The following is a 21,646-nucleotide window of genomic DNA, read 5'->3' as shown; positions in this document are numbered from 1 at the left end:
TTGACTCCTCTTTCAGTGATTCCCACTCTCAGTCTCAGCCCTCCGCCCCACAAGACCCTTGGCTTCGTGATTTTCCCACACTTTCAGATCCTCAGGGGCTCTCAGAGACCACCTTGGCCAACATTTCTGAGCCGCAACACTACTGACATTGAGAGCTGATGATTCTGTTGTGGGAGGCTGTCCTGTGCATTGTAGGACATTTGAACTTTACCCACCGGAAACCAGTAGCACACCCTCCCCAAGCTGTGACAGCCAAAAGCATCTCTGGACACCACCAAATGTCCCCTGGGGGCAAGATCACTCCCAACCGAAATCACTGATACAGCTCAACTTTCTCCCACCAATTTTAGAAGAGGAGTGACCTCCCTGAGCTCACAAAGCTTGCACGTGGGTGCAGCCTCTCCCCCAAGCCCAGCCCCCCAAACCCCCACATTCCTACAGCACTTCACAGTTGGCTGAGCCTCCTCCCACTTTCTCACGTAGCTCAGCCAGATGGCAAGTGGCGCCCAGAGAGGTCAAGTTGTTTGCTCAGCATCACACAGCAGTAATCGCCAGCGTCAGGGTTAGAACTTGGGGAGAGAAGAGAGAGACGGGAGAGCAGAGCATGGCTCCACAGGACAGATGGGGATGGAAATGTGGAAGGCAGCCCCATAGGAGATCTGGAGGGACATGCGCAGGAAGACATCCTGGCTGATTAAAAAGACATATTGATTTTTCTCCAAGGGAAACAAATCGGGCCATTTGTCTCCCAACAGGACTGTGAGGCGGTCTGAGGGAGGCGACAGGTCAAAGTTGGCTTCTGACACGAAGCCGGAGCCGGAGCACAAGCAGGATGGAGGAGTAAAAATCCAATCATGTTTTAAATGTCCCAGGAGGAGGCTGACTCCTCATTAGCCAGCTAGCCCTCTTTCTAATCCGTCTGCTCTTTATCAGTTACAACGAGACCTCCTGTCTGGACTCACAGGCTCCACAGGGCTGGCTGCTCAGGCCCGGGCCCCCACCCCAAGCCCCACGCAGCCACCGCCAGGCTGGGTGGCCTAGCGAGCACTTCGCCTCTCTGGGCCTCGACTGTCAAGCGGGCAAATCTCAAGATCCGGCTGAGCTGCTGGGACAAAGAAATGCACCCAGCGCTTGGGGTTTTGGGTGAACGCCAGTGCCCTCTCTGGCACAGCCTTCCAGAATCTGGGTCCTGAATATCCTTCCCACTCCTGTCCCCTCCCAGCCCCCATTCCAGCCTATCTGCAACCCCGGTGACCCCAGCTTGGCTCAGCGCCTTGGACCAGGCTGTTTCCTCGACTGGGGTGCCATTCCCCCTTTCTCTACTTCACCCCCTTCAAAGTCCCTCCTGACTCCTGCAGCATCCCCGGGCAGGACAGGCTGACCACTCCATCCTCCTGGTGCCCACGGCCCCCTGAAGGTCCCTCTGCCCAGTCCTTACCCCATTCTTCTTCACTGGAGTACGATTCGGCTGTGGCTCTGCCTCCCCCATCAGGTTGGGGACTCGGTGTCCAGGTCTTGTACACCACGTCCCCACCCAAGTCAAGAACAGTGTCCAACACTATTGAAGCTGGGCTTCAGTAAACACTTGCTGAATGAATGAATGAACGAGCGAATCAACCAATCAATATCCATTACAGGAGCCTCCTGCTTGGTCTCCAGAACTTAGTCTCTTTCCCTCAAGCATCCTCCATTCTGCTCTAGCAACGACCACTCTAATAAATGAAGTTCCCACGTCCTATCCCTGCTGGACACCCTTCAATGGCTCCCCAGGGCCCACAAAATCAAGAACAACCTCTAACCTGGCATTTCATGCCCTGCTATCCAGCCCCTGCCTCACACTGTTCCAGCCACACTAAATTCCTCACTGTTCTCTACACTAGTCCCTCTGCCTGAAACACCACCCTCAACTGTTCTCCTGGAAAACTCCTACTCATGCAGCAAGACCCAGGCCAAATGCCTCCTCCTCCAGGTAGGCTTCACCAATGCTCCTGGGCTGGGTCAGGGGCAGCTTCTGCATATGTAGCTCTCTTTATATAGAAATCTCCAGGTGACAGTACCTGAGGTTGACCACGGGTCAGGCTCTCCCCGGCCCAGCTAGGCTCCTCTGACTGGCTGTCCAGTCCAACCTGCTGACCAGTGAGAATGTCCCATCCACTCTGGCCATGATAAGCATCCCCAGAGCACAGCTTGATGCTGACTTTTACTTCTGAGAAAAACAACCTTCCCTACACCAGATGGAGGGAAACGGACAATTTCCCAGACATGTGTTGCTTCTTCCAGCAACACTTATCGTCCATCTGGGCCTTCCCATTGGGCCAGGGCCTAAGGAGGAGGGGACCCTCCCCAAAAGAACCCCTTCTCCAGCCACGAGCAGACCGTGGCCTGAGAGTCTGGAGCCCCAGGTTCCAGTCTGCCCTGGCTCTGCCAAGTGCTCAACATGTGACCTCAAGCAAGTCATGCTCCCTCCCCTGGCCTCAGTCTCCCCAGCTGTAGAATGGGGAGTTAGCACTCTCCAGGCCCTGCCACTGCACGGGAGGGCTGAGAGAATCTGAGAGGTCATGGCGAGCTGGAAAGTACTTTGTAAACCGGAAAGTGATGAATAAGCCTATCTGTGCCAGGCCTGGGTGTTGGAGACACAGTAAAGTGAGAGCCACAGGCCAGGCAGTCTGGGGCCTCACACCCGGTGGAGGGGAAAGGGCAAGGAACAAACAATTCCCTGAGGCAGGAGGAAGCTTCTAGGCTAGGGAAGGGCTGACAGAGGGCTGAGGGGGTCTAGAGCGGAAAAAGCTGAGATCCAGGAAAACTTCCTGCAGGTGGTGGCTGGGAAGCTGGGGCTGGTGTGGCCGGCAGGATGTGGCACCGTGGGGATGGGGCAGAGGGCATCGCAGGGCAGACAGGCAGGGAAACAGAGGGTTCAGGAAACACCAGCGGCTTGTTTGGGCTTCAGAATAGAGCACACGGAGAGGAATAGCAGGAAGGCGGCTGGAGGCCAAACTGTGGATCATGGAAGGCCCGGAATCTGTCACTCCGGGGGTGACAGAGAGTCACTGAAGGCTTTTGAGTGAGGAATGAATAAGCAAACAAATGAAAGAAGGCAGGGAAGGAGGGAACACATTTGACAGACGACAAACTGCTTCCACACCAGGAGCCCCAGGGCCCCGAGGACGAAGGTGAGTGGGGAGGAGAGTGGGTCCGGGGAGAGGCCCTCACCGGAGGGCACACAGCTCTGGGCTCCCGGCCGGGTGCTCTCTCCATGGTGTAGGGGAGGCAGGGAGGGTGACGCCAGCTGCCAGTGAGGCGGGAGGGGTGAGCCCAGGAGCCACCTGTTTGGACAGGAAGAGGCGGAAGAGCACAGCCCAGATTTCCGGGTGGCCCAGACACAGGGGCCAGGCTCAGGGCAGGGAGGGCGGAGGTCAGAAGGAGGACTTCCCAAGTGTCAAGAGCCCTCAGCGCCCTGATTGGGTGGCCCAAGGCCCCGTCTGGCACAGCACGACTGACAGGTAGCCCGCCAGAGGCAGGGGGACGGACTAAATGACCAGAGCAGGGGCAGGAGGGTGCCGGGAGAGGGGTCTTCTTGCTGGTGACAGCCCCGTTTCTCCTCCCCACAGTTAGGGCTTGCCAGGTTGTCTCCCCTCTCACTCCCCAGCCTCCAGGCAGCCCCACCCCCCCAGGAATTAGCACATTCCTCCCCTCTCCCTGGCAGCCCGGCCCACAGGCTCCTCAGACCATCACCAAAGACGTGGGGCTCAGCTGCCTGCTGGCCTTCCGGACCCTTGTTCTGAACCAGGGCACCCAAGCCACCTCAGGTGGCCCCCTGCCAGTGCCATCATCAGCCCCGGTGCTGCCACTCGGCACTTCACAGTTTGCCTGGTCAGTGCTTGCCCTAGAATTCTCACTGGACCCTCTGACATTCCCACATTCCCAACTAGGAGTCGCTGAGGCTTCCATTTTGCAGATGAGCAAACAGAACCTCAGCAAAGACAAAGGCCTCTCAGCCAAGAAGCCAGGAGCAGGCTATCATTCACGCTCAACCAGGCCACAGTCCCTAGAGTCACCTCTGAGTCCTTCCAACACCAACCCGAAAGCAGCCACCCCTCCACTCGGACCCTCCTCTCCAGGCCCCACCAGCACCCTGGGCCACCATCATCCCTTGCCACCATCCCACAGGTCCGCTCTCCTGATGGTCTTCAGGCTGCCATCTCTCCAAGGGAGCCAGAGTGACCTTCCCTTGCACGTGCCTGGTACACGGTGCGCATTCGGTAAAGGCTTGCCGAATGATCTCATAAGTGGGTGAGCGCAGGATGGATGAATGAAAGCCCGTTCACTCCCTCAGCAAACACACTGAACCCTCACAGTGAACAGCACAAGGCTTGGAACCGCAGGGCTACGATGAGACGGTGGGCTCTGCCCTCTTCCTGCCCAGTGAGAACCCAGGTCAGAGGGTCCACAAGGCGGGGGTCTCAGCCAGGCGGACTTCGAAGCACGAGCACCCACAGACCCCAGCCCTAGCAGCAGAAGGCAGAGCCAGGCAGGGGGCCAGAAGCAAGCAGAAGTGGGACAGGGGGGCAGATGAGAACCAGGACCACAGCCACGAAGGCACAGAGTGTGAGCCTGCCCACAAGGAGCGCAGCGCCCAGTCCCTGCGGACACCACTGAGATGCTTCCTGACAAGGGCAGCAGGGGAATGGGCGCCCCAGGCAGCCGCTTCCTGACCTCACTGCCCAGCTCTCCCCATCCTACAGACAGGGAGACTGAGGGCAAGGAGGGGAAGTGACTTGTCCAAGGTCACTGGCAACTGGCGTCTCCTGCCTCCCAGCTCAGGCAGGCACCCTCCCCCTGCCCAGCAGAGAGGCAGCCTTCACAGCCGACTGGCTTCCCACCATGCATGGCTGGTTCGCACCGCAGCAGAAGCGCTGGCTCAGCGCTGGCTGGCGCGGGGGAGGCAGCAGCCAGGAGCATGCCGGGAGGGAAGGGGGCTGCAAAGTCCTCAAGGGGGTGGCCCCTGGCAGGATGCAGTGAGGTGCCTGACGAACGTACATGCTGGAACCCAGGAAGACCTTTATCCAGCCACCTGGAACTGAGAAGCAAACCTCCCTGCTCTGGTGGAGTGTGGAGAGCTGGTGTCTCCAGGCTCCGCAGGTGGCAGCTGTGTCCTGGGTAAAAGCTGAGCCTGGGGATTCAGAGAAATTGAGGTTTTCATGCCAGCTTTACCATATCCTGGCTGCACAACCTGGAAAAAGTTACTCAACCTCTCTGAGCCTCACTTTCCTCCTGCGTAAAATGGGGCTCTGACAGCACCTACCTCTTGGGGTGGTTATAAGGGTTAAAAGGTAATAATGCAGGTAAAGCATTCTGGGCACAGTAAGTGCCAGCTCTTGCTGTTATCAGCCCTGAACCCTCTTCTGTGCTGGGCACACAGCTGGGTGCTTTGCAGGAATCATCTCTTATCATCTTTAATTATCCCATTGTAGAGATGAGAAAACTAAGGCTCAGGGAAGGGAAACCAGAGCGAGCACAACCCACCACTGGCCCTTCTCCCGCATGCAGCTGGTTACGCTCCTAAGAAAGGTTCTCAAAGTCTAATCTAGGGTGGAAAATAGGTTTCCACCTAATTAGTCATGCTGCCAGAATGCCCTGCTGGAGGGTGCTATGATCGGTTAGCAATGACTGCACAGATGAGGGCATGGCTACTAGCAGCATAACTGGCACAAATTTACCTAAATAACAGAGATTGAATCTGATTTTCCCCAGAAACAATGTCCTCTGAAGGCATTATGTTCTATCTAAAAGACTTGGTGCCCAATGTCTTATCGAATCTACCATGAGCAGGGTTTCATCAGCTATATGTGAGGGCCCTGTTCACCTTTTGGACTCGGGTAGTAAGAGTGATGATCACAGTAGGGAGGGTACAGCTCCGGGGTGGAGCACATGCTTAGCATGCGCAAGGCCCTGGGTTCAGTCCCCAGTACCTCCATTAAAATAAATAACCAAATAAATAAGCCTAATTACCTCTCCCCCTAAAACAAAACAAAAATAAATATTTTTTTAAAGTGATAACCACACATATGCAGTTTCTCTAATCTACAAAGATCCATTTTCACGTGTGTATTATGCACTGCTGTGGTCTTCAGTGCTATCCTGTGAAATGGGTAACATCATCCTCATGTGACAGGTGCGAAAACTGGGACTCAGAGAGGCTGAGAAACTGGCTTATGGTCACACAGCAAATAAAAGGCAGAACCAGCCCGTGGATCTGTCTCCCTCAGGTCCCCAGTGCTTTCTATACATCACCTACTCATGAGTCAAACAGCACAACTGATCCCTTGACGTTTCAGACCCAGAGCCCCCCCAGCGGAAAGCCCGCTGCCAGGGCACACTCACAGCCTGGGCCAGGCAGGGAGTGGTGCTGACATGTGGGTGTGCCCACTATTCCCAGCCTGGCTCACCAGCTCAGGGACGGTCCCAGCAGCCCTCTGGCTCTCCAGTGAGTCAGGCGGTGACTCAGGGCCTACCTCTGTGCTGGGTGAGCAACTGAGTCAGGGAGCACCAAGCTTCAAGGGGCAGCTGGCTCTGAGCCAGGGCCCCTCTGCAGCAGGGACACTCGTGCTCAGGACATCTGTCTGGGACAGAGCTCCCACACAGCCCTGCCCCCCTGCCCCTCCCCGTCACCCCGGGCCTGCTGGCCTGACCCTGATGCTGACATGTCCACCGTGCCTTTGGGGTCTTGAGGGGGAGCAAAATCCTGCAACATCTGCAAATGTGAAGGGTCATTTTTGGCTGTCACAGTGACTGAGGGCCACTACCTACCAATATTTAGGCACCAAACATCCTGTAATGTGCCAGATAGCACAGACCACAAAACAACGTTACACTCAAAGTGCCAACCGTGCCCCCACTGTGGAGCCCCAGGTTAAACACTGCCCCCTCCCAGGGAGGAGTAGGGGGAGGGAGGTTTCTGGCCAGGGAAGAATCCTGGAGCCCCAGCACCTGATCAAAGGCAGCCCCCCACACCCTAAAGCCCCGCCTGCGTATCCCATGAATGAGCCTCTGCTCCAGTCATTATTGGAGACCCTGCAAAGACACCACTGATATGCCCCCAGGGAACACTGAGGGAGCATCCACGGTGCACCAGCCACTGTGCTGGGGTCCCACAGTGAGCAAGACAGGCTCAGTCTGTGTCCTGGTCACCTGACAGCACCCTGAAGGAGGGAAATGTTAGATTCAGAATCCCACACTAGATAGTGACAACAAATGGAGACGATGAGGAGGAATCACAGAGGGCTGCCCTGAGGAGGTGACACTTAAGATGTGACTTGAAGGATAGAACAAAGGATGTGGCCAGGAAAGGGAAAGGATTTCAAAGGGAAGAGCAACTGAGAAGGCCCTGAGGCCTGGAAGAGCACAGGGGAAGCAGAGCAAGAGAAATGAGGCAGGATCTCGGGGCAATGGGAAATGGAGAAGGGGCTTGACGCAAGCCAACCAGAGGCAGACGTGGAGGCAGGAAGATCTGTGAATCTGTGAGGAGGCTGCTCCCTGCCGCCTTCCAGCCCCAGTCGGAGGCACAACAGAGAGAGTAAGAGGTGGGTGGAACCTCGCCTTGCAGGCTGGGGTCAGCTCCCTTCCCCCGGGTCTGTGCCCACAAGTTCCCCATCAGGCTCTCATCACCCCTGTGGTCACCATCAGTCACTACGAGCTTGTCCACAGGCCAGGGTCTGACTCAACTCTGCATCTACAGTCCGGGCACAGGCCTGGGGCTCACACTTGAGGACTTCCTGAACCAGCCAGGTGCTGCATGACCCCCATAGTCATCAGCAACTTCCAGAACATTCACATCAGCAGGACACCAGGTCCTCAGCAGTCCGAGCCCCATGGCTGGAGGTCTCCCCGGACCCACTACCTGAGCTGGCTCACGGCCACCAGGCCTCGGACCTCCTGACCAGAGGAAGGTGTGGCAGACAAGGCCCCGAGAGAACAGCCGGGCCCTGGGCAGGGCCCAGACCAACACAGGCCGCACAAAGGATATGGGTTACACACCATCTTGATGCACCAGTTCCGCGGGCTGGTGGTCTGTCGCAGGCAGAAGAAGGCAACAGGCGCCAGATCCGGGTGAGGGACGTCTGGATCGACTCCATCCAGGGGCTCCTCAGGGCCTGGAGGGGAAGGAGGGGGGCTCTGGGGCCCTGGCTGCTCCGTGACTCCTGGCTCAGCTGCCGGGGCTGCAGCAGGTGAGGAGGGCGGCGGGGAGCTCTCAGCCATGTCTTCTGCGCTAAGCAGGGAGCCCTGCGGAAGAAAAAGAGGCAGCACTTGGTGGGGGCAGGCCTGGCATCCAGGCCCCGACCCGCCTCCCCCGATAAGGGAGCACGGCTCAGACAGCCCAGCTCCAGCCCCCGGGCCCCTCACCCTCACTCTGGCCGTGATGACTAGGAAAGAGGTGATGCAACCGAGCTGGAATCCACTTCTAGGTTGGTGGTCTTGGGGCAAGTCTGGTAACCTTGCTGAGCCTCAGTTTGGAGAGATGAAAAGTGGGGAGAATAAAACCTTCTTAGAATGTAGCTGTGATATTAATTGTTGTTGTTACTTTTTGTTTTTTAATGAGACTAGAGTTAACTGTTTACTGTGTGAAGGTAAAGAAAATTTGCAGGAAAAACGTGAAAGTTATTGTAACAGACATTACTGCCAGGATGACATGTGTTACAAAGGAGAGATTGAGGTACTGTGGGACCAGATACCAGAGGACCTGGGCAAGCCAGGAGGGAATCAGGGCAGGCTTCCCTGAGGAAGTGAGACCTGAGCCAAGGCCTACAGTTGAACCCAGGGACCCCCTCCCCTACTCACTGCTTCACAAAGCTGAGAACCCAGGGACCTAACACACATCAATCTTTTTGCTTTACAGTTGGAGAAACGGATGGCTCAGAGAAGGGACAGGATGGACACACAGCCAGGGAACAGCAGAGACAGAACTCCATCGGGCCTGGCTTCCTGGGTGTGTCGCCTGGGCAACCGCCCACGGCCCTGTACTCAGAAGGGCCCTGTGCTTGGTTTAGTGCTCTGCGGTCACCAACTTGAAATTCTTAGTACTTTTTGATCAAGAGGCCCACATTCTCACTTTGCACTGGGCCCTGCAAATCATGTAGCTGGTCCTGAGTTCAACTCAGAGATACTTCCACATCCTCGTCTCATCTAATGCTCATTACAACCCCAGAAGCATTATTATGCCCATTTAGCAGATGGGGAAACTGAGAAGAGAGGAGGCTGCCAAGGCTACACACTGAACTAGGGCATGTCTAGGGTCAGAAGCCCGCGCCAGCCATTCTGACTCGGGGATGACTGACCGTGGTCGCTCAACCCCCTCCACAGCCAGTCCTACTCCTCAGGGCCTGCCCCTCACCACCTCACCCAAGAGTCTACCGATCCCTGCACCCTCACCCACCGGGGTCTCCTGGGCCCTGGCACCCCAGTAGTGCCAGACTGGGCAGTGGGAGCCAGAGATGAGGCTCAAATCCCTGGCACCCACCCAGCTGCTGCCCGTGACTTCTGAGCTATGGGCTGAGCTGCCTGGAGCTGATACGTTTGGACACTTCTCTGGCCCCTGGAGGCAACAGGCGGGAGCTGGCACCTCCTGCCACTTCGCCCGGCTGGTCAGCGAGGCAGAGTTTTCTCTTGAGCTCAAGGCTTTGCTCTCGGTTCCAGAAAAACAGCCATGGGCCTTACATAAGCTCCCAGGCACCTCGAACCGCCACGTGTTAACCACTGGGCGGAAAAACATCCTCCCCGGGGTGGCTGTAGGTCTGCTCACCACCGTACCAGCCTCAGAGTCTGCCACTCCCTGCCCTGGCCCCTCACTCCTGCCAAACCAGACCTCTTCAGGTCCCAGAGTGCCAGCTGCCTCCTCCAGGCCTCTGCTTATACTGTCTCCTCTCCCTGGAGCACGCTCCCCATAACTCCCATCCCCCGTTCTCCCAGGCCCTGACAATTCATTAATCTGGCCAACAATGTGGCTCATTTCCTGAGCACCTACTATGTGCAGGCACTGTGCACGATCTGGGGTTCTTCTGGTGATTAATTAGACTTGGCACCAGCCCTCATTCAGCCGACACTCCAGAAAAGGAGGGAGGCACATGGGTCAATTAATTTTTCTCTCTGGATTTCCACAGCTTTTATCATCACCAAGCATAATGTAGAATTTATGTATTTATATATTTATGATTTAGTGTCTGTCTCCTGACCTGAAAGAAGGCTGTAAGAGAGCAGGGACTGTGGTCTGTCTCATTCACTGCTATGTCCCCCAGCACCTGGAACAGTGCCTGGAACACACCAGGTGCTCAATAAATATTTGTTGAATAAATAAAAAGTGTTGGGAAGTAAATAAACAAGGGAGAAAGGTGGGAGTAGAGAGAACCCACCTTGCCCTCTATAAAGAAAGACATTTAAGATAAAAACGATGAGAATCTCCAGGTACCAGGAACAGCATGTGCAAACACTCGGTACATGTAAGGAACAGAAATGAGGCCAGTGTGGCTGCACAGGAGGCAAAATTGGAGAGTTTGGCAGGGCCTGTCGTTAGCCCAAGGAAGGAGCTCGGGTTTTATTCCAGGTGCAACAGGAAGCCACAGAAGGGTTTTGATGCAGGGAGTGGTGTGTTCTGGTCTGTGTTTCTAAGCCATCCCTCTATAAGCTGAAGGGGGAGTGGGTAGAGGGACAGGAGTGGAGCAGGGAGGGCCAGAGGGAGACCGGGAAGATGGGCTGGGCTGGCCTGGGATGCTGGTGGAGATGAAAAAGAAGGGAGTGGATTTGGATATATTTTAGAGGCAAGAGCCTGGCCTTGCATCGGCCCTGATGCCACCCCGCCCAGCACGGCGAAAACTGCAACTGCATGGGTGGACAGTGCTGCCAAGGCCTCAGGGACCACACACAGCCACCTCCTCTCCTCGCGCTCAGCTCCGTCCGCTTTGTGTTGACTTTCCCTTCGCCTCACTTGGCCCTGTTTAATGCTGTCACACTGTGCTGCTCTCCTTTGTTCTCACACCTTTCCCCCACACTGTGGGGCTCTTAGAGACCATGACTGCCAAGGCCACCAGCTCACTCCCCAGTGCCCACCCAGACCACCTCCCTCTGACCTGCTCCCCATCCCCAATTCCCTCTGCTCTGTGCCTGCAGCCCACCTCCTGTCCACCCATGGCTGAAAGCTCTTGGAGAGAAGGCAGCTGGGCCCCCTGGGCTCCAACTTGTCTGCAGATGGAGCCTCAGAGAGACGAGAGGACTTGCTTTAGGTGGCAGCATTGGTGGATTCAAACTCAGGTTCATCTGGTCCCAGAGTCTGAGCTGCCCCCACAGCTGGAGCCTCCTCCCTCCAGGCGCTCCGAGGGTGGCCCCCCAGGCGGGGATGCCGTAACTGGACTGGCCTCCACGAACAGGGGCAGGAGCAGGACCCCACTGTGTCTAGAACATATCCCCCAGTCCTGACTCCACTGCCCCCTTGAAGCCTCAGTTCTCTGTAAAGCTCAGCCCTCCTCCTACCTGCCTCTGCAAGCCCCTGTGAAGAGGCAATGTGATGTGGATGGAAAGGCTCCCTAGGACCCATGAAAGTGAATGTCCAAGCATGCATGGGGCCGGTTGTGCCATCCCCAGGGGCTGCCACCCCAGCCCTATTTGTTATCACCACCGTCACCACCACCATCACCAGCACCACCATAACCACCATCATCACCGACCACCACCATCACCAACAACAACCGACACCAACACCATCATGACCACCACCGCCATCACCATCACCACCATCATCACAGCATTACAGAGGCTCTGACTGAGTCTGACCCTGTGCCAGTCAGTGTTTATGTTGACTCCCACACAGTTCCATGATCTACAGTCCGTGCTCATTCCTACTTTGTGGAGGAGGAGACTGGGGACCGGGAAGTCCAGCAGTGCCCAAGGTCGCCAACTAGCAGAGGGCAGAGTAAAGGTCCCAGTCCAGGTCAGCCACCCCTGAGCCCAAGCACTGAACCATCTCAGGCACCACCCTGGGACAGGGGAAGGTGCCCTGGAACAAGTCCTTCCCTCCCAGCCGAGTCAGCAGGCAGTGCAGATAGAGCCACTGGTCCAGCCAAGACCCCCCCAAGTATGAGCAGAAATCCTCCAAGTCTTCCCAAGTCTATGGGGAAACCTGCCGCCCGGAGTCTCCCAGCTGGCACTCCACAGCCTTCAGAGTGTGCTGTTGGGGAGCCTTGTATCTGCAGAGCTCAGAGTCCTGGTGGAGAAAGACCTGAGGCCTGGCCTGGTCACTCCAGGCCGTGTGTGTGTGTGTGTGTGTGTGTGTGTGTGTGTGTGTGTGAACATGGGCAAGCAACTTGTTTACCCCTTTGTCAACAACCACACATCAGCTAATGTCACCGCTTGAAGAACAAACAACAAACTCATTCTGGGAATTCTAGAATCCAGGAATCTCAGAATCAGAATACCTTAGAATCACCCAGCCTGTTAGAGGCCCAAGATATTAATGACAGTTCCCTTAGACTCTAGAGTGTGTGTTTCAGGACACTGGCACTGTAAGCCGAGACCTGTGTCGGAGTCTGGCTCTGACACCAACCCGCCTTAGCAACACGACTCAGCCTGGCAGGGACCTCGGATACCCTGTCGATAAAATGAGGGTGACGGCTGCTCTGCAGCAAGGCTGCTGGGAGGATGAACTGGGGTAACACTCACAAGCCCCTGACCACACCATCAGACCCGGGAACAGTGCACAATAAGCCCGCGATGGTCTCCCATGCTTGTCAGTGCCATCAGCCACGGAATTCCAGAACCCTGAAACTTAGGTGGCCCAGAAACACAGTGTCTGATTTTAGACCCTATGGGCTCCAGATCTTTGCAAAGGGAAAAGAATGGGACCCCTGAAGTGGCCTAATTCATCACCACACGCATTCACCAGCACAAAAATGACAGCTGCACACACGCACACTCACAAACACAATCACACACAGAGACACATACGTACAATCAGACATTCACACAATATCCAGTAGCAGAGAACTACATCTCACACACTGTCACACTCACAGATATACACAAACCCACACGCAGACACACAATGACACACACAGACGCAAAAAACATTTACTCACACAGACATGCACTCACACACTTCATACACTCATTATCACACACACACAACACCCACTCACACACACACACACACACACACACATACACCCACCAATACAGAGCCTGCATCTGGTGGCCTGTAGAAAAATCTTTATGAGGCTGCCGGAAACCTGTCTCCCAGAATCTTCCAGCCGGCATCTCAGAGCCCCTGGAACCCCCTGTCGCTCCCTCTTCCGCATGACAGCCCTGCAGATGTGTGACAGTGGCCTGCCCACCCCCAAGCCTATCTGCCCCAGGCCTCTTGTCAACAGCTCCCTCATCTATTCCTTTGGTGAGGATTTCCAGATCATCTGTTCCTTGGGACCTCTCCCCAATCACACTCGAGTTTTTCTACTTCCCTCTGCAAGGGCTGGACGAGGTTTGCACCAAGTCACTCAGAGTAGAGCAGACAGGTCCCTGCCTGATTCTGCAGGGGCAGAGAGAGAACTCTGTTGATGCAGCCTGGGAGCCCCAGAGCCTAGCTGGCAACCCAGTTACTGTAGCAACTATGGGGCATGTGGTCCACTGGTCTCCTCAGATCATCTTCGGAGGAGTTGCAGCCAAGTCAAGGCTCCTCTAGCCTAAAGAGGAATGGCTAAAATCTGGCCTCTAAGTGAAGGACTTGACACAAAACTTGCTCTGGTTTGACCAGTCAAGCCTGCCCACCTATTGCAGTCACCTTGGTTCTGTCACCAAAATCAACAGCTAGCCCTCCCAGCTTTGCAGTGTGCAACGTACTGGATCAGCAACCCCTCCGATGACGGTGAACAAGAATCATAGCCAACATTATTTGTTGAGCACTTACTACGTGCTGGGCACCTCATCCTACCGAATGAAGTAAGCACTTTTGCTCTCTCCAACGTAAAGGTGAAGAAACTGAGGCACAGAGAGGTTAAGGGATTTTCCCCAGGCCAAGAGCTACTCAGTCAAAGAGCTGGGATTTGGATCTGGGAGGTCCAAATCCAGGTCACCAGTTAAAGGGCTGCCCAGGCTGGGCTGCCGTCAGAGGGTTGCAGCCCACTCTCCACCCCCAGTACCTGTCCTGTCGTCACTAGGCATTGCCATTTGCTTGTCAGCTCCCGGCCTTATGACAAGTACCAGCAAGTGAGGCTGTGTGTTTGAGCGCTTCCCAGCAGGTGACTCTGCTGATCATCTTTCACTCACTCTGCAGTAACTAGGGCCTTGGGTCCTCAGCTAACAGATCAGGATGAATGTGGCCCCTGATGGAAGGGAGACATTCTGGCAGAAAGAGCACTGGCTCCGGAGTCTCAGGGCCCGGGTTCAAGTCCCAGCTCCTCCCTCTCTGCATCGCATCCTCTCCCCAAGCCTCATTTCCTCTTGTATCAAACGCAGAACACGCTGCTTTCTCTGACTCACAAAAGGGAAGGCAAATGGGGAAAACGATTGGGAAAGAACCTTAATGGAAGAAAAACAGCCTCACTGCACCAGGCCCCATGTCAGGCACTGTGCAGACATTTCTAAGCCTCACAAAAATCCTGTAAGGTGGAAGTTATTATCCCAGTTTTACGAGAAGCTGCTGCTCCCGTGATGCTGAGTGCCTTGCCCCTCGGGGCCATGCCTGTCATCCTGGGCGGCTCATGTTCTCCCGGCCGGGACAAAAGCTGGGTGACCCAGGGAAGAGGCCTGAGTCCTGGACCAACAGCAAGTGGAACGCAGTCCTGGCGGCTCCTCAGGGCCGGTGGTCAGAGGTGAGAAAAGGGAAAACCCTGATGCTCTTCTCAAAAAGCATCGTCAGTGAGACCGCCCTGGCAAGAGCGCAGGAAAGGGGGAGCTGGCAGCAGGAGGGCCTCCCAGACAAAGGGAGAAGGTCTGCAAGGCAGGGCCAGGTCAGTGCTGACCTCAGCCCCGAAAGATGATGATCTCCACCCTGGAGAAACCATTTCCCTCTCATCCTCTCCTGCTCAAGGAGCCCTAGGAGCCCAGCACTCGCTCCAAGGGCATCCAAACACCTAGTGCTTTCAGAGCCTTCCATGATTTGTACCCTCTCCACCCTGTATCAAACATAGCCCTGGTTTTCCTTTCTGAGAGCACACAAGGAAATCAGGCCTTATGGCTGTGTGCCCACCTGGCACCTGGCATGGGGGATGCCCCAGGCCCCTCCCAGGGGCACAGAAGCTCCAAGAAGGCAGGCTTTGTCTGTTCCCTTCTCTTCATGGCTATGTCCCCCAGTGACCAGAACGGGGCTTGGCACAAAATAGGTGCTTAATAAATGTAGGAGAGAAAGAGAGAAGGAAATCAGATCTGTTTTCTTCCCTCCTTAGATGGCAGCCATGAGGGGGAGAGATTCGGCCCACACCTTCCTGGATATCAGGATCCACAGACCCACGAACCTACAGACCCAAGGATCCTGCATCCACAAACTCACAGGCTCACAGACACCTACAGATCTGCAGATCCACGCACCCATGGACCTACAGACTCAAAGACCCACACTCACACGTTCGCAGAGACCCGCAGACCACAGATGACGGAGCATGGACTCACAGACCATGCACCTGGCTCCCTGGGCTGTCTGAGAGCTCCCAGCCCAGCGGGAGGACTCCTAGAAGCACAGGGGTTGAGGACACAAGGCAAAAGCACATCTTGGTAACGTGCGGGAAGAAAACATTCTGCAGAAAAGAACAAGAGGGAAGGAAGGGGTCAGAAAGGAGCAAGAGGGAGGGAGGACAAGAAAGGAAGCTGGGAGCCAGGAGAGAAGAGGAGGTGGAGGAGAGGGGAGGAGGGCGTTGCTCCCTATGCAGCCCACAGGGTCTCCCTGCAGCCCCCACCCAGCCCACCAGCCTCTCTTTCCAGCCATAGTTTTCGAGCACCCTGAACCGGGGCTGGGAACCCAGAGAACAGAGCAGCTGAGGGGGAGACAGCCGCAAATCAAGGAGCCCCGCAAGAGCCTGTTTTGTTACCTTGGAAAGCATTCAGAAGCTGCTGGGGGTGGGAGCCTCTTGAGGGTGGGGGAGGGACAGAGCGATGCCCACAAACAGACTTTCCTGGGTGGGGGCGCTGAGGCCCTGGGGAGCCCCACTAGGGGCACAGGGTGAGGGTGGTAGAGAGAGCAGTGGAGCGGGACAACAGGAGGAGAGTCGGAGGCGACCCCCTGGCGGGTTCAGGATGTGACTCTGGGTCCAGGACCACAGGGAGGCTGCAGTCAAGCCAGTCTCTGCAACTGCTTCCAGCTTGGCTGCAAGCTCACGAGGCGCAAGCTGTCTGTACGGAGCCAACGACAGAGAGTGGGAGAGGAGGGCTTCTCCGCTCCCACCTCCCCACCCAAGGTCAAGGGGAGCCAGGGCACAGGGACTTGGAAACTGCTGCTTGGTGCCCCCTGGTGGGCCTAGGAGATGCCCTCTCAGAAGCGCCTGGAATGGGGTGAGGGGAAGGGGGTGGAGAACCTTGGTCAAAGGAACTGGGAGGGACCTTCAGGCAGGCTGGTAGCCCCTCCCCCAAGTTATCCCTCAGGTGCTCCAGAGACAGGCCTGGGCAGCTCTGAGCAGCCAGGAAGGGAGTGCAGCAGTCATGGCGTGGTGACCTGGCCCGGGGTGCGTGTTGGGAGGGAGGGTGAGTTTAGTGTCAGCCAGCTCAGCAACACCCCCATATGTTCTCCTCTTTTCCTCTTCCTCTCCGAGACTGCAGCCCCAGAATCAGTCCTGCTCAGTGCCACCTGCCCTGTCACCCACTGGATCCCCTGCCTCTGGTCTCAGCATGGACGGTAGAGGTGGCAAGGAGACAGGGAGGTCTCCAGACTTCCTGCCCAGTCCCCATCCCAGGCCCAGGTACTGGAGCCTGAACAGAAAGTTTGTTCTAAAGGGTGGACAACAGTTTCCAAAGCCAGTCCTTTGGGCTGAGGGGTGACATGGATCCAAGAGGGGCATGGGCCAGGCCTGAGGGTTGAGACCGTGGGGAAGCAGGGCGGAACTCCTCAGCCAGCCCCTTTCCCATGGGGCCTAGACCACGGACCCACGGCTTCATCGGCACAGCATCCTAGCCCCAGACAGTGCCGCTATCTGCTGGGTAAATCCCCCAGGCAGTGAGAGACAGCAGGACAGACTGGCTCCCTGCACAGGGCAACCTGAGCACCCCAGCCCTCAGGACACTCCTCACGTGGCCTGTCAGACCCCATCACACTGCACGGCACAGACGCAAGCAAGCTTCCTCTCTCTTTCACACACACACACACACACACACTAATAGGGACACACACGCACACACCTGGCCCCAAAACACAGACTCCCACGGCTGGAATACAGCTCAGGGTTCTCCCCAGATGCCAATCTCATCCAACGCTCAGGAGCCCCCAGGACCCTGAAGGGAAAGAAAGACAGAAGCAGAGCAGCTGACTGCCGCCTCAGCCTGGGCCCATCCAAGCGCCCCCTCCCCCAGGCAGCATGACCTCCCCCCAGAGGCCTTCTCACCCCCTGCCAAGGCCTCTTGCCCCCCACATCCCCCCACACACCACCCAGCGTACAATTAAAACCCAGTCATCATAAATACTCATTATATAACCAGCCCCAACGTGCTGAGGATTCCTTTTACCCCCGAGAGTCCCAGCTCCGACCCCGCCTGGCTTCACACAGGGAGGCCTTGGGGACCCCCTGGGTGCTGACCAGGGAGGGGGCCGGCTCCCACCACGGCCTCGAGGAAAGTTAAACGCTGCCTGGGATTCCCCCATTCAGTCTCCCTGCTGCCGCTGTCCCTCCGCCAACACCCCCAGCTCAGCCCCCTGGACACTGACACCAGCTCTGGTCCCGCTGGCCGCACAGCCGCAGCAGCGGAGGGGCAGCGGGACAGACAGACAGCCTGGGCCCCCGGCCGGCAGCCTGACTTGTTGAATAAATTTCTGCAGCGCTGGCTCAGCCGGCTTCAGCATTGGCACCGAGAGAACTTTCGTGGCCTTAGAGAAGGGACCGGTCAAAGTTTCCCGTCCTTCCTCCCAGGGCACCTACCCCGAAGGCATGGGATGGGGGTCCGACCTGATGGGCACGAGCGGGTGGGGGGACCTGTCCCCAGAAATAAATAAATAAACGCCTCAATAAAGAAAGAATCCGACTCGCCAAGAAATTGGCATCGAAGCGGAGCCCTCCCTTCCTTCCCCTTCCCCCCACCCCACCCCCACCTACCTTGGCATGGACTTGGCCGGGCAGCGGGGGTCGTTCAGGTTAGAACCGCCGGGCCGACGCGTCCCTCCGAACCCGGAAACTGAGGGGGACCCGCAGCCCCGCCAGCCGCCCCCCGCCAAATCAGGATCAGCTGAGCCCCTGGGGCGCGAGGGGCGGCGGGCGGTGGGCGGCGGGCCCTGGGGCCCGGGCCATGGCGGGAGGAGGCGGCCGGCTGGCGGGAGTGTCGGCGCGGCTCCGGCGGGCGGCGAGAAGCCGGCGGCGCGGACGAGCCGCGGACGGAGCCGGAGTTGGAGCGCGCGGCGGGCGGCGGGCAGGCGGGCGGGAGCGCGGCGCTCCGGGGCCGGGGCCGGGGCCGGGGGCGGGGGCACTGCGGGGACCGAGCGGCGGGCAAGTGCCCGGAGAGGAGCCGCGCGGGCGGCGGCCCGGGGCGGGGGCGCGGGGTCGGGGCCGCGTCCCTCGCGCGGTTCGGCTGGGCTCGCGCCTCCGGCCCGGGGCTCGAGGCGCGGGGTCTGCGCGCGGCGGGGGCTGCGGAGGAGCCTGAGCGCCCGGCGGTGCGGGGACGTGCGGCGGCGGCGAGACCGAGCCGCGCCGCGTGCGAGGCAGAGCCGTCCTTATACTGACACCAAATGTTTTCGGGGAAAGCTGCAGGCGCGGGACGCTGTAGGGGGGAGGCGTGGAGGCGACAGACAGACTGACGGCGGCGGCCGGTGAGCCCCCACCTCTCCCCAGAGGGCAGGAAGCCTCCAGCCTTGTGGCCACCTCCTTTAAATCCCGGGTCGTGCCTGGGGGAGTGTCCTACCCCCTCAACATGGGGGCTGCGTCATGCATAAAAAGGGAGGGACCCCATTACTGACCACCCCCAAGTCCCAGGTGCCTGGTTGGCCAAATTATACTCCGGATTTTCCCTGAGATGCTGTGAGAAGGCGGGAGGGAGGCCTTCACTGCCCCAGTGAGGGGCTGCCCATCTAAGACCATCAGCTCTTACACGGTGGATCCCGGCTGGAACTCAGCTCCAAAGGTCACTCCACAGCCCAGACAACCTCCCCATTTCTCATCCATACTCTGCTTCTTCCCAGCCTAAAGGCTTGACAGAAAAGCTTCCTCCTCCAGGAAGGCGTCCAAGAGAGCCTCCAGGTGGAACAGATGCCTCTTTTTCCAACTGCAAATACCCCAGCCTCTCCACTTCCCCTGGGTCACAGGAGCCTGCGAGGTCAGAAACCTCATCTCAGCTCTCCACCCCCACCTCATCTCCTTGAAGAATGTGAGGGGCACCCTGCTGGGCTAGGGCTGTGAAGGAAAGCGATACTGAGGCCTGCCCTGGGACTACTTGGTCTGGCAGATGGGCAGAGCTTTGGAGGAAGATACCCTCAGATCTGATCCCAGCTCAGCCACTTCCTGACTGAGAGCCTTGGGCAAGCCCCATGAAGTCTCTGAGCCTCAGGTTCCACATCTGTGAAATGGGGATAAAAGTTCACGCTTTGCAGAATGAGAACAGTTTAAAAAGGGCTTAGCACCATGCCTAGCACATAGTAGGTGCTCAACAAATACTCATCTTTTAATCTGTCCAGGGAGACAAGGCAAATCTTTGTCACCAGACCACAGTACAAGGTCACATGAGCACACACCAGGCTATGCAAGGTCTCAGAGGCATGGATGGAGCAGGCCAGAAGGTGTCCACGGGTGGGACAGATTTATTTCAGAGCAGAGTGGGCTTCAGATCAGGAGTCTCAGGGAAGGCCCCATCAAAGGCCAGAGGCTTACACTGGGCCTCGAAGGCTTGTAGGACTGAAATAAGAGAGGAGGTGGGTGGAGAAATGGCATCTAGGAGGGAGAAAGGACATATGCAAAGGCAAGGAGGTAGAAATAAGGTGGCACAAGTAGGCTCCCAGTGCCCTGACCGGCTGAGTGCCCAGCTGGACATCCCCAGGCCTGGGACAGTGAAAGGGAACAGGCAGCAAGGCAGGGAGAAGATGCCAAGTACTGCTCGCTTTCTCTCCATTCTCGTCTGGCAACATTTTCATTAAGTTCAAAGGCTGGTTAGGACCCTGAGAAGCCACCAGATGGTGAGTTCTCAGGAATGGGTCTTTTCAGTTACAGCCTCCCACGCAACTGCCCAGCCGCATCTTGCATACCTGGGGTGACGAAGATCCCACCACCTCCTGGGGCAGCTCCTTTGCTCTCTGGGCATCTCTGATCATCTAAAGTTCTTTTTCAGATTTAAGGAGAAATTTGCCCCCCTCTATGACCCTAGTCCCTTCCCTGTCCCGGCAGGACTAACACCCTCTCCCCAGCCTCCTTGAAGCATCCACACCGGCAGGAAGTCCTGCTTTATGTCCAACCTGCTTTATGCTTCAACTAAAGCCTGTTGTCCACTCCTTCCCTCTTCTGCCCACCCCACCGCTCAGCAGAGGGATGGGCTCTGGGGACATGGAGAGGTCATGGAAGAAGTGTTGATGAGGAGTGACCGTCAAACCTGCTGGGGGATGGGATTGCAACTCCAGGTCTCCACAAGAAGCAAGGCTGCGGCAGTCCCTCCTGGAGGCCCTCACTGGCTGCAGGAGCTTCATTTATTCATTATTGCTATTTATATTGTGCCTGGTATTTGCAGAAGGCTGCAGCCGCCGCACACACTCATTAGGCCCCGCCAGGCCCTGGGAGCAGGGGCCTGCCAAGCTCCTGCCAGGATGAAGGTGAGATGGGCCCCGGCCTGGAATCCCCTAGTGCACCCACCTGACAGCTGGGCCAGGTTCCCTATCCCCGCCCCCAGAGACAAAGCCCAACCCATGTTGGGCCCCCACTCCTGACTCCAGCAGCTGCTGGGCAGAGAAGCCCAGACTCACCTCCATCCCCTAGGAGAACTTTCTAGCATTTCTAGTGGCTGGAAGGGTAGGGAGCATCTGTCAATGGGGACAAGCAAGCTGGGACTAAAGGAAGCTGGGGCAGGATTCCTGCCCTAGGACACGAGATGAGGTCTTTTCCAGACCTAAAGATCCTAAGAGCACAGAAATAAAGATTCCAATATCCTCAAAATTCACGCTAATTTATTTCTCAAACACTTACAGAGTGTTTATCTGCGCCAGGCCCTGGTCTAAGCCCTTGACAAATATTAATGCATTTGATCCTTTCCACAGGCTTGTAAATTGTCACTACTATTTTACAGATGAGCAACCATTGGCAGAGAGAAGTTAGGTTACTTGCTCAAGGTCACACAGCTAATATATGGCAGAGCTAGTATTTGAATTCCCGGGTACGGGCTCCAGACTCTGTACTCTTAAGTACGATTCTGGATTCTAAGATTCAAAAACGAAGAGTCAAGGTTTCTAGGATTCCAAACTGGCAGAGTGACCCCATCTACTAGCGCAGGGAGGGGATGGCCTGAG

The 21,646-nt window shown here is 56.9% G+C and overlaps 1 protein-coding gene across 1 annotated transcript in view; it reads right to left on the bottom strand.

The window, feature by feature from the left end:
- CACNA1I (calcium voltage-gated channel subunit alpha1 I) overlaps nucleotides 1-18,414 on the bottom strand; it is a 107,183-nt gene extending 88,769 nt beyond the window's left edge. Inside the window, 2 exon segments of the mRNA XM_032492291.1 lie at nucleotides 8,024-8,280; nucleotides 18,267-18,414. Of these exon segments, the coding sequence (XP_032348182.1) occupies nucleotides 8,024-8,256 (233 nt within the window). The 5' untranslated portion in view covers nucleotides 8,257-8,280; nucleotides 18,267-18,414.
- Nucleotides 18,415-21,646: the final 3,232 nt, after the last annotated feature.

This window comes from Camelus ferus, chromosome 12 (genome assembly GCF_009834535.1).
Source record: "Camelus ferus isolate YT-003-E chromosome 12, BCGSAC_Cfer_1.0, whole genome shotgun sequence".
NCBI lineage: Eukaryota > Metazoa > Chordata > Mammalia > Artiodactyla > Camelidae > Camelus > Camelus ferus.
Note: the sequence above shows the minus strand (reverse complement) of the source record. Positions and strands in the feature narration are given on the sequence as shown.